We start from the raw sequence: 13,058 nt of genomic DNA, 5'->3' as shown, positions 1-13,058 counted from the left end.
TTCCTCTCAGCATTGAAGGAGAAAGGCAAAGAGGGGCCCCCTCTCTATCCTGATGGCGGAGCCCCTGTTCATGATGCCATCCCAGCGGAACCGGGTTATCACGTTCCAAATGTATAACCCCTACATCCCTGCGGTTGACGTGCTGACGTTCCTCTCCAGGTACGTGGAGGTGAAGGGAGAGAGCGTGGACGTGATGGACAAATACGGAATCTGGACATGTAAAAGGTAGGTGAGAGTCACCCTGAAGACAGACCCCAAGGGAGGCCTTCTGCACCCACCCTCCAATTTTGCCATTGGAGAGAATCGAGGCTTCCTGTACTACACGGGACAGCCACGAGTGTGCCGCATCTGCAGGAAAACCGGGCATTTTGCCGCAAGCTGCAGCACCACCTTCTGCAGAAACTGCTTGAAGGAGGGGCACTCGACCAATGACTGCAAGGAAAGCAAATGTTGCAACCTGTACGGGGAGGCTGGCCATGTCTAGAAAGTCTGCCCCAAGAGAAAGGTAACCTATGCCCAGATCACCGGAGGCGGAGCGAGGAAGGCAGGTACTCCTGCCACCCCAGAGAACAAGAAATCCACCGCAAAAGAAGCTGGCACGGAGAAAGCTTCTGATGCGAAGGTGGATTCCCCAGTTCAGCAGGATACATATCTACACCACCACCAGCAGAGGGCGCAGAGGCCATGGAGCAGGAGAGCGGAGATCCCGAGGGGCCCTGGCAGAATGTAACCTCCAAGAAAAACACCCGCAAAAGAAAATCCCTCGCAGCTAGAGCTTCCAGTGGCGACGACGCCCCAGACAAGGAAAAGAAAGCTGACAGCCGACGGAACATCAAGAGGCTCAACATAAAAGCGGCACAGGAACCACAGCAGGCACAGACCACCGACATTGAAACAGCCGGGGACCATCCAGCCGACGGATACAGCAGTGCGGCCGAGGCTCCCCTGACTCCGGAAAACAGAAACAAGGACACCGACAGCACCAACAACGTCCAAGGCGGAGACCGGCCTGCAACCCCGGCACCAACCGAGGGCTACACACCACCGTCGATGTCACCCAGTCGCGGTCGGGGACCTGAGGCAGGGTCGGACTGCTGCCTCAGCCCTGCAGCCCTGCAGAATTTCGTCAGTGCCACAGGCATGCAGCACCTGGAGCAGGCTGACTGAAAGACATGTAAGAACTGTCAAATCTTTTAAATTTTAAAATGTGTTTAAAGTTTGCTTCTATAAATGTACGCAGCGTTAAAGATGGTCTGAGATGTGTGGCCAGCTTATCCAACCTGGCCAATGTCAAGGCCGACCTGCTGTTCCTGCAGGAGTGTGGGATACCCCACCTCAGCAGCTGCAGGCGCTGGTCGAGTGTGTGGTCCCACGGACCGTCCACCTGGTCAAGTGGGAACGACTGCCGTTCCTCCCGTCTAGGCATTCTGCTGCAAGGAAGCAACTTCACCATCTCCGAAGTTAAGGAGGTGGTGGGAGGACGCCTCCTCGTCGCAGACGTCACCTACAAAAACTGCCCCCTCAGGCTGATTAATGTGTATGCCCCTGCCGTCAAGATCGAGCGGCTGGCAGTTTTTGAACAGCTGCCACTGCTGCTCACCACCTCCAGGCCAATCATTCTGGGTGGGGATTTTAGCTGCATTATAGACAAGGCCGGCCGATCCAGCAGGGCTGAAAACAAACTGGACGCTACGTCCAGACTCCTGCTGGAAACAGTCAAAGATGCCAAGTTGCTCGACGTCTTCAGCAACCCAGCAGACGGAGCGCAGCGTAGATACACGTGGTCGCGGCCAGACAGGTCTGTCCGATCCAGGATTGACTTCATGTTTGTATCCCGCGCGCTCACGGTCAGGTCCACCGACGTCAAGCCAATGTTCTTTTCTGACCACTGCCTCCTGCTGGCCGACTGTCAGCTGAAGGAAAACCAGAAAGTGGGCAGGAGGTCCTGGAAGCTAAATGTAGAACTGTTAACCCCAGAGAACCTCGAGGAACTCGAAAGGGTTTACCATGGTTGGAGAACCGTGAAACCCTTCTTTGAGTCTCCACCGCTCTGGTGGGAAACCATCAAAGACAACCTCAAGAGGTTCTTCATCCGCAAAGGGGTTCAGAAGGTCAGGGAGAGATGGGGGGGAAATGACCCGACTCCAGAAAAGCATGCAGAATCTGCTCCAACTGCAGTCGATTGGGGGTTGATGTCAAGGAGGATTTCCGGGAGGTGAAGAGCCAGCAAGCCTCGCTCTTTGCCTCGGAGGCCTCCAAGGTCACCTTCCGATCCAGAGTCCGCTCCGTGGAGCAGGATGAAACGTGCTCGCGTTCCTTCTTCCAGAAGGTGCACAGAGAGACCTCTGTGATCAGCAGCCTGAAGGAAGAAGATGGCTCTGTAAAGTCATCGCAGTCTGACATTCTGAGGATCTGCAAATCCTTCTATGCCGGACTGTATGACCTGAAGCCAACAGACGGCACGGCCTCCCAGTCTTTCCTGTCGTCTATCACGCAGGTCTTAGGCAACAGCGAGTGGGAGAGCCTGGATAGACCAGTATCTCTGGATGAATTGACAAAGGCTGTCGAGTCCTTTCAGAAGGGTAAAACTCCTGGAAGCGACGGTTTACCGGCTAGGTTTTACTCGGCGTTGTGGGACTTGACGGGCCCGGACCTGCTGAAAGTATACGAGAATATGCTTCTGGAAGGCAGCATGTCAGAATCCATGAGGAAAGGCATCATTACCCTCATCTACAAGCAGAAGGGGGAAAGGGAAGAAATTGGCGACCCATTTCACTATTGAACGTGGACTATAAAATTTTAGCCAAGGTCATCGCCAACCGGGTCAAGTCTGCTCTGGGGTCGGTGATCCATCCTGATCAAACCTGTGCTGTACCCGGCAGGAAAATCTCTGATAGCCTCGTGCTACTCAGGGATACGATCGCCTACGTGCAGGACAGGCAGGTGGACACCTGTCTCATCAGCCTAGACCAGGAGAAGGCGTTTGACAGAATATCGCACAGCTACATGATGGATGTGCTCTCCAAAATGGGCTTTGGGGAGGGAATCCGCAATTGGATCCAACTGCTCTACACAGACATCAGTAGCGCAGTTTCAATCAATGGGTGGGAATCAGATATGTTTTAGATCAGGTCTGGAGTCAGGCAGGGCTGCCCTCTCTCCTCCGTCCTTTTTGTGTGTTGCATTGAACCCTTTGCCGAGGCCCTCAGAAACGACCTAGGCATCAAAGGGGTTACAATCCCAGGCAGCGGAGGGACGCAGGTCAAAGCCTCCCTGTTGGATGACGTGGCTGTCTTCTGCTCGGACCCCTCGTCTGTTCGCAGGCTCCTCCAAGTCTGTGAGCAGTTCGAGCTGGCCTCGGGAGCCAAAGTCAACCGGGGCAAGAACGAAGCTATGTTCTTTGGGAACTGGGCTGGCAGATCCTTTGTCCCCTTCACTGTCAGGGCAGACTACCTTAAGGTGCTGGGGATATGGTTTGGAGCGGCAGGGGCATGCGCCAAAAACTGGGAAGAGCGCATCGCCAAAGTGAGGCAAAAATTGGGCTCGTGGGAACAACGCTGCCTCTCTATCACCGGACAAAACCTGGTCATCTGGTGTGAGGTACTGTCAGTGTTGTTGTACGTGGCGCAGGTCTGGCCTATCCCCAAATCCTGCGCAGCAGCAGTGACCCAGGCCATCTTCAAATTTATCTGGAGGTCAAAGATGGATCGTGTCCAGAGGGAAGTGATGCACAAATCTCTAGAGAACGGAGGGAAAAATGTTCCCGATGCCGCCCTCATCATGATGGCCATCTTTGTGTGCGGCTGCATCAAGCTGTGTGTAGATCCTCGGTACACTAACAGCAAGTGCTACTACCTATTGAGGTTCTACCTGTCCCAAGTGTTGCGGAGGATGGGTCTGGCCACACTGCCGCAGAATGCTCCAAGTAGTTGGACCATACCGCAGCACCTGTCCTTCGTGGAGAAATGTTTCCGGAAACACACCTTTGACCACATGGCGATCAAGCGGTGGTCAGCACGTAATGTCCTCGAGGCCCTGAGAGAAAAGGAGATGGCGGATCCTGTCGGATGGTTCCCTGAGCAGACTGTCAGTGTCATCTGGCAGAATGCCTCATCACCAGAACTCACAAACAAGCACCAAGATCTGGCTTGGCTGGTGGTGAGAAGGGCACTCCCTGTCAGATCCTTTATGCACGCGCGAGGTCTCAACATCACCGCACGCTGCCCTCAAAGTGGCTGTGGGGGTAATGAGACGGTCGCACACCTCCTTGTGGAATGTGCCTTTGCAAAGAAGGTCTGGAGTGAGATGCAGTGATATTTGTCACGGTTCGTCCCGAGCAGCTCGGTGACGCAGGGCTCTGTGCTCTACGAGCTGTTTCCGGGGACGCACACTGAGATAAATACCAACTGCTGCTGGAGGGTCATCAACTCGGCGAAGGACGCACTTTGGTCCGCCCGAAACTTGCTGATCTCCCAGTTGAAAGATTTGTCCTTGACCGAGTGTTGCAGACTGGCACATTCCAAGGTCCAGGACTACGTGCTGAGGGACGCGCTCAACCAGTGGATGTGCTAGACAGAAGGTATAATTGCTAAATTTGCTGATGGTACTAAGATAGGTAGGAAAATAAATTGTGAAAAGGAGATCTGGAGGCTAAAACAGGATATAGATAGGTTGAGTGGGCAAAGATTTGGCAAATGTGAAATTGTCCATTTTGACGAGAAGAATGAAAAGAACCATGTTATATAAATACTGAGAGATTGCAGAGGGATCTGGGTGTTCTAGTACATGAATCGCAAAAGCTAATATGCAAGTGCAGCAAGTCATTAGGAAGACTAATAGAATGTTATTGTTCATTACGAGGGAATTGAATATAAAAGTAGGGAGGCAGTGCTTCAGTTGTACAGGATACTTGAGACCACATCTGGAGTACTGTGTACAGTATTGGTCAACTTATTTAAGGAAGGATGTGAATGGAGTGAGATGCAGTGGTATTTGTCACGGTTCGTCCCGAGCAGCTCGGTGACGCAGGGCTCTGTCAGCTGGAGGAGAAGGTTTACTTGACTAATACCTGCAGTTGGCAGGTTGTCTTATAAGGAAAGATTGGACAGGGTAGGTTTGTATTTGCTGGTGTTTAGAAGAGTGATTTGATTGAAACATACAAGATCTTGCAGGGTATTGACAGGCTCGATATGGCGAGGATGTTTCTTCTTGTGGGAGAATCTAGAACTAGTGGGTCACTTTTTAAAAATAAGGGGTCACCCATTTAAGACAGATGCAAATATTTTTTTTCTCTTGAGGGTAGTGAGTCTTTGGAACTCCCTTTTTAAAAAGCAGTGGAAGCAGGGTCCTTGAATGTTTTCAAGGCAGAAGTAGATAGATTCTTGATAAACAAGGAGGTGAAAGGTTATTGGGGGTAGGTAGGATGTTGCAGTCAGATCAGCCATGGTCTTATTAAATGATGGAGCAGGCTCGAAGGACTGAGTGGCCGACTCTTGCCCCTAACTGATGTTTGCTGCTTTAAGTTCAGAATGGTCTTTGGATGAGGTAGCAGGAGTTTGAATATGGCGGGTATCAAAGTTCATCCTGTCTTTGCCCAAAGTCCACATAACATGCTTTCTACCAGCAGTTGTTGGATTGTGACCAGCACTTTATTATTCTTCTTACCCTATATCTGTAGTCAGGGCAATGAGATTAACCACATCAGGGCTGATGGGTGTCAAATTGGTGGCATTCTAATCTGTAAATGTTAGTGCGGTTTGTGGAATTATTTGGTGTTCTGCAGCAGGTGCTCATAAAGATTTTAACCATATGCGGTTTATCTAATGGTACTGTGTTGCCTGTTGGTTTGGATTATATATTCTTTCAGTCTGAAGTATTTTTGTATGAAAGATTTTAAACATATAAGGATCATACATTTAAACCTGTGTGTATTTTGTTCATGGTGGTGATGGATAAGAATGCATCATTAAAAGAATGAAAGACCCCTGCAGTTTGTAATGCAGGTTAACTGTATATACACCCCTCCCTCCACTATTTTGCTAAAATCTACCTACATTCTCCTCCCTCGCCTTTTGCCAGGGTCTACTTAGCATCCTACCCATTTCTGATCACAATCAGCCAATAGCAGATTGCTTTTCACAAGAAAATGGCCCTTAAAATGACTGATAATGACTGATAAAGCATCTTGGTCATTTTGAATGTTCAGGATGGCGACTTGCACCTTTATTCGTTGATGGTCTTTTAAAAGTCCAGAATAGCAGGGCTCATTGTTTCATTTTTCCTGTCCCAGTAAAGGCGCTACAAATGTTATCTCCAAACATGGGAATCCTAGTAAATCTGGAAGTCACGGTATGTTTTGTTTGCAGCGTGACTGTCTTCAACTAACATTTCAGAGCAGACTTTCAAATGTCTGAAATAGTTCGGGAGGCTTTTTGTAAAAACAAGTTTCACCATTTGTTTTGGCTGAACTCTTGTGCAGATAATTTGACCCATAGGTTCCTGGACTGACGTTGCTGATCCAGTGACATCTCCTAGCTCTTGTAAACATAATGAAAATTTACATGAAAGAATTGCTTCTTCAACCCACTTTAAACCAATTTTGTGGTGGCAAGGCATGCTCTTATAAAATGTATAACTTCTATATCTCTGATCCAAGTGAAACTGTTAATTTACCACTAGCTCAGTTTGCTGTTCCTTTCAGGTGGTGAAAAAGGGAAAATCAAGCAACTTGCAGAGGTTGAAAACCTATTAATGTTCAATCAGGAAACTTTAGCCCCAGTTTTAAACTGCAATGCCTGTTGGAGACTGGGTAGATTTGACTTGGATGCCATGTTTGATTTTATGCTGATTTTACTCCAGTGGAGTTAAAAATTAGGCATGGTGTAAATCAGGTGCCGGATTTGATCATTTTACATTCTAGCTTAAAATTTGTGTGCATTTTTAAAACAAAATTTTGTATAATATGTATCTTTGTATTACTAAAACATTCTAGACAGGCAATTCATTTAATTGTTTATTTATCTATGAAGACAAAAGTTTTATTTTAACAAAGTGCTGTACTTGAGTTGGATTCAGTTTCTGTTTAAACGTTGATGCTCTTGTTGAGTTGTATATATTTTGTTGTTTATCATGCATCTGACACCTATTATTTCAGTGGTGAATTGAATTAAGATGGCATTTTCCACTCATTTGTTTTTGACATGTACTAAATTTTATCCGTAGGTGAATTCACATCCTCTTTTATTATGCTTTTCCTGTTTTTTCTGTTCCCCCAACTCAGCTTAAATTTTTAGGGATCTTTTCTCCTGCTTCTCCTCTTGCACGCCGAGTCCCACGTTTTGCTGCTCGTCCTAAGGTACTTTGATATCCAGCAAAGCTTCCCATTAACCTCGGCTGTATATTTGCTTATTTGGATGATACTGCAGCTGGCCTACTGATGCAGATATACAGCTGTTTTAAAATAAAAGTCATCCTTCTAATCAACTCATTCAATAGTTTTTCTATATTTACAATGGATTTCTAAATATAACCATGCTTTTAACTAGCTTTATTGCAGCATAAACCTTTATCACCTGCAAAAGGCTTGGTACTGACAGCACTACTGCAAATATGAACTTTGTTTAGAAAAAGGTGAGAAAATACATGCACCATCACATGTATTACAAACTTATAATAATTCTAATCAGTAAAATCATCATAAGGATCAGCTATCACCCGGACTGTGAAATACATTTTACTAAAGTTTGTAACCCATGATATTCCATTGCATTTGGTTGAAATGTTATCAATATGGTAATTTTACAAAAACTGCTCTGCTTTTATTACTGTTAGATTCGGATTTATGTGTTATGAGATTGATGCACTGGTATGTTTTGTTGATTAGAATTATTTGCAGCAGGTATGTGCTTATCCAGATTTGACTTGGGACGATAAAAACCTGACACAATGGGTCCATCTCAGAGCTAATATTTATTTTCATGGGTGGGGGAAAAGGGTTTGTTTCCAATATGAAACCACCTAGTTAGAAATATGTGATACTATAATTTTTTTAAAAATAAGTTTACTTAAAATAATTAACAGTGTGCAGCAAAGTATTAGGAGCCAGACAAATGCATAGTTTCTTAAATAACACTCTTTTCTACTTTATCTTGCTGAAGGCTGTAAGTTATTCTGAGATGACATAATAGCCATCTTTCATCACTCAAAAATGAAGAAGGCATATTGGGGATTCTGTTTGCATTTGCTTGCTCAGTTTAAAAAAAAAATGCCCATCATGTAATTGATCTTAACCATAATGACTTGAGGTTGCAGTAAATAAATTACTGCACTGGAAATATTGCCACTTGTAGTATTTGATTTTAGAGTTGATCTTAAGTGAGACCTGCTGTGTAAGTTTCTGGATAAAACAAAAATCCAAAATATTTAATATTTTGGCATTTGTAAGATTATTGTCCATTCCAAATTGCCTATGAACTTTTGTTCATCCATCCCAACCAGTTTCACATGGATAGCTTTTTATTTAGGAATACAACATTTATTTTTGATCATGAGCAAGATTAGCCGAAAGTTGATGCACTTGATACTGTGCATAGTAGTGGGATTCTCTGGTCCTTCTACCACTGTCCTCTTTTTTTCCTGTCCTGTATAACATTCCTGATCACTGCAGTGCTACAGCAGATGTTATAAGCATTGCTACAACTGTAACTTGCTGAAATTGAAATATCTGAGCAAGCAGTGAAGTGCAGCCTCAACATATACACCTGCAAATCATTAATTGGCATCTTACCAGACTGTGCATATATCCTCAAAGAACAATTAAAGCAACAGATTTCATTAATATGGACATAAAACAAATTTGGTCAAAACTCTTGTTTTATCACCATAACTGCACCACATATCCACCTTGCGTGGGGAGCGTAAACACAGAGCTTCAATTATGGAAAGTTTTTAAATTGACCTGCTGGCAGAAGATGGAGACTTCTGAAATTGTGCTTTAATTACTAAGTCTTCATTATTGTCTTTTATCTATCTAAATTGGAGAAACATTTTAAAAATCAAAACCCGTGGCTATTGTGACTAGTTGTAAATACTTGATACTCCTAAAGCCTTCTCTTCTGTAAAGGAATTACTAACTATTTCAGTCAATTTATATTTCATTAAAATGGTTTACCCACTTGAGGGCACTTCTGATACCCAGGAGGAAAATGGTTGTGTAATATAAATTGAAATTAGATGTGATTCAAATCTAAATCAGGGAAACTGTTGCACTGCCTAAGCTTCAGGGTTTCTAATTGTGATGAAATTAATTATTGCCATTCACAAAAGATTAAATGGTATAAGTTGAGGTTGCATAAAACCTCTGTAACCTTTAATGATTGCGGTAACATGACATATTAATATCAGCAAGGCAGACAAGATTATTGCAAATTTAAAGCATTTAGGCCAAAATGCTTGAAATTAATTTATAAATTCACTAATTTACTAAAAGGAATAAAATTAAGCTGTTTCTGGTCCATTAATTCAGAGTTCTAAGTTTTGTTCTTTGTTCCAGCAGTGCCATATACAAGAGATGAATTCTCAAGTGTTCTACCAAAACCATTGTTTATAGATTTAAACAAACTGCTGCACTACATAGCGAGCATTGCTATTTCTGGAGTCGCTTTCTCCTCAGAAATGATGCAGTCAGCTGGGAATGAATTGTATGCTTAACAAAGTAATTTGGTGACTGGTATCAAGAGAGCTTGACATGCATTTGAATGCATGTGAATGTCAAAGAGGGCAAGTTCAAACGTTTGTGAATTGAAGTAATTCATAATTGAATCCTTTGTAAAAGTTGTTGAATTTGTAATGCTAAGTACAGGTTTACACACACAAATTTATCGCTCATTAACGAGAACAGAAACATTTTCTTTTACATGCTCCTTGTTAGTAATTCAGAGCTGATGCTTATTTTTGTACTTTAACATTTGTTTGCATTGCTGAGTAAATAGTTACTATTTCCTTGGAGTCTTGGGTGTCTGCTTTTTATTTTCTCCCAAAATGCAGTTTAGGGTGTATAACCTCTGTGCATACCAAAGTTAAATTTTCTATATCTGTATGCGGTTTGTATTTTTAAGCATTTCTCTCTTAATATGGAAGCATTGGATTGATGTGGATCAAAGTGTGTAGGCAAATCCAGATTTAAACTGATTAAAAATTGTGCAGTTTGTTCAGCAGGTTTGATGGTAAAATGATAAAAAAATGATGGCAGATTTTACAATGTGACTTACTTATGAACATGTGCTGGCAACATTTTGTGCTGGTTACATTTTCTGCTTGCATTTTGAGAGACAAGTCCTATGCCTCAGTGCTATCCTGTTGTTTTTACTTTTGTGCCCTTTAAAAACCTGGTTAACGCTGCTGGCTACAAATTCTTTCCAATAAATGATTGCTGGCTGTGATTGGCATGTTGGTGTATATGGTGTATTCGCTGACACATTTTGATCCTGTTCAAATTCTAATTTAACAAAAGGTTGAGAGCGCTAAAATATTGAAACAGGCTAATTTCCAGTTTTGAGTCCTTGCCTGCAAATAACTATTATCTTTACAGTTGAACTGTAATCAAAGGGGTGATACAGCAGCACTTTGTAAATACTATCCTACTGTTAGCGTTGGTGCCTTTTTTCTATTCCTCCTTTTCATGCTAATTGTATATCCTCCTACTTGTTCCAAGGATGATTACTCATTGGTGTTCTGTGGTTCTACTGTACCAGTCATCCTCTAACACCTCACTGTAGTTCCCACTGTACCAAATGATGTGACAGCCACGCCCATCTTGTCGTTACCCATTTGTACTTTTTCAGCAGATCCTCCAGCATTTGTCACTGGATGGCAATCAAAGGTGGGGTGATGGCGGGGTTTGAGGGTGGGCGATTCCTGATCTTTTTCTCCCTCCCTAACCATGGGATGTTGAAGTTAATTGTAGGATCTTTCCATCACTATGGCCAGGGGTAGCACAGTGGTTAGCACTGCTGCCTCACAGCGCCAGGGACCCAGGTTCGATTCCAATTTGGGTCACTGTCCGTGCAGAGTCTGCACGTTCTCCCCGTGTCTGTGGGGGTTTCCTCCAGGTGCTCTGGTTTCCTCCCACAGTCTTTAAGACGTGCTGGTTAGAGACATTGCTAAATTCTCCCTCAGTGTACCTGAACAGGCGCTGGAGTGTGGCGACGAGGGGATTTACAAAGTAACTTCATTGCAGTGTTAATGTAAGCCTACTTGTGACAATAATAAATAAATTTAAGCTTAAAACTTAAGAATCTGGTAACCCTGCAGTAAACCTGCACATATTAACTATCAAGCCTTGAACCTAGCTGGTTCTCTCTGCCTTAACCAATTGAGAACTATGAGAGAACCTGAGTCCTGATGTCTTAAATATTTTAATATCAAATTTTTTTAATGGAAAGGATCCCCAGATACTTTTGACTAATTATTTGCATCTTTAAACTGACTTTTTTAAATGGGAAGTGAGTTTGAGTTTGGAATTTATTGTAACTTGGTGAAAATCATGTTGAAAATTAGATGCGTCAGCCTTTTTTCAGTGTTTCAACTGATTGTCAAGAGTTTTAGGGTATTGCTGGATATTTTCATATTTCAACAATTCCCATGAAATCACAAAATTAAATAATGGCATCCAGTGATCAACTACTGCGTAATTCTTAAAAAGTAAGGGTTGTATTTCCATGCTTTTTCTCATTAAAGGCACCAAGTGTTAATGGTAAAAGGGGGAATGTTTCTGGGAAGTTGCTAGTTTCCCCACCTCCCTTTTCCTTTAAGAGGTACCCTCAAGTGGTTAGTTTATATCATAATGGAAACGTTTAAAGAAAATGGTAAATAAGCGGTATATCAACTGTTGTGTAGATGTGCAGCAAATGTAATAGTAGATGTACAGGATGTTAAAAACATGACCCTGTGATTGGAACGTACATTCCTTGCATGCCTGTTTTCTGCAATAACATAACTGCATGTGTTTTTCAGGGAAACAGACTTCAATAAAAAGTTTCACTGTGATAACTTGACATTAATCATGTTTTGCGTATGCCTCCTGTGCAATAAATAAAAAGATTTTTTAATGCAACCAATTTGTAATAATATTATAACTTTAATTGTTTTCTTCTTCTTTTCAGCCTCCAATATCTGTTCCCCATCGAATTCAATCCACTAGCAGGAATGTGAGAGAAGAAAGAACACGCTCGGAGATTAACTGTAAGTTCCAAATTTCCCATCAGAGCCTTGTAACTATAAATGGGAATGGTACAGTACCTCGACACTTGTAGGAAAAAGGTTGCAGATCGGCTTCCTAGATTTTTAAAATAATTTAAAAATTCAGGGCTCTTTTTGCTTGCCTCTCTTTCTGTCCCCAACCCAGCCAGCTCCAGGGTTATCAAGAGTTGTTCTTCACGTTCCGCTGCATTATTTGCCCAAAATCGTTGTTATAATCCAAGTCAGAAACTCCAAGGTATTTTATGAAGTCTGCCTGGATCATAAGTTTTGCAATTTGAATTTGGCTGCGTTAAGCATGAGATCTTTCACTTCAGGTATGATTCAAATAACCCACGAGGGAACTTTTATCAAACAAAGTTTATTTCTGAATACAGTTAACATATAGCAATAACTTTAGCCAATTACAAACAAGAAAAAAACAACCATGATATTGTATAAACCTTAACTATATGAAATGCTCCAACCAAACAAACCTCCTTAAAACATACTCCTGCCACAAGTTTAGCACAGAAAATACGAATGCTCACGTGATGCTGGAACTTAGCCCTATGGTTGGAGAATTGAAACTCTGACTTCCCAGCCTTGTAACTTCCAGCAGATCTTGAGGTAGAGATAATGCCACTGCTGGCTTCTGGCTTTTAGCCATCAAATCACTGCAAGAGACAGAAATCTCATTCTAGAAAGGCAAGAAGACCTCCTTTCAGCTCGCCAACAGAATCTATAATACCAGGGAGAGAGAGAAAACCTGTCTGCAACTTGAAAACCAAGACAGCTTCTGACTCTGAACCAAAACTGAAAGT

At 43.2% G+C, this 13,058-nt stretch overlaps 1 protein-coding gene across 20 annotated transcripts in view; it reads left to right on the top strand.

Moving 5' to 3' along the window:
- map4k3b (mitogen-activated protein kinase kinase kinase kinase 3b) overlaps positions 1–13,058 on the top strand; it is a 288,964-nt gene that overhangs the window by 169,594 nt on the left and 106,312 nt on the right. For 11 of the 20 annotated variants that reach the window (XR_013499675.1, XR_013499674.1, XM_078230171.1 and 8 more), the window contains exons 13-14: positions 7,280–7,354; positions 12,162–12,240. Coding sequence is in view for 18 of the 20 variants with exons in the window: in XM_078230171.1 (XP_078086297.1) it covers positions 7,280–7,354; positions 12,162–12,240 (154 nt within the window). In the remaining 2 variants the exon portion in view is untranslated. The remainder of the gene's footprint in view (positions 1–7,279; positions 7,355–12,161; positions 12,241–13,058) is intronic. The other 9 variants (XM_078230180.1, XM_078230175.1, XM_078230183.1 and 6 more) reach the window with 1 other exon arrangement.

Source organism: Mustelus asterias, chromosome 15, assembly GCF_964213995.1.
Source record: "Mustelus asterias chromosome 15, sMusAst1.hap1.1, whole genome shotgun sequence".
Classification (NCBI taxonomy): domain Eukaryota; kingdom Metazoa; phylum Chordata; class Chondrichthyes; order Carcharhiniformes; family Triakidae; genus Mustelus; species Mustelus asterias.
The sequence above is the reverse complement of the archived record's forward strand: the minus strand, read 5'-3'. Positions and strand labels throughout refer to the sequence as shown.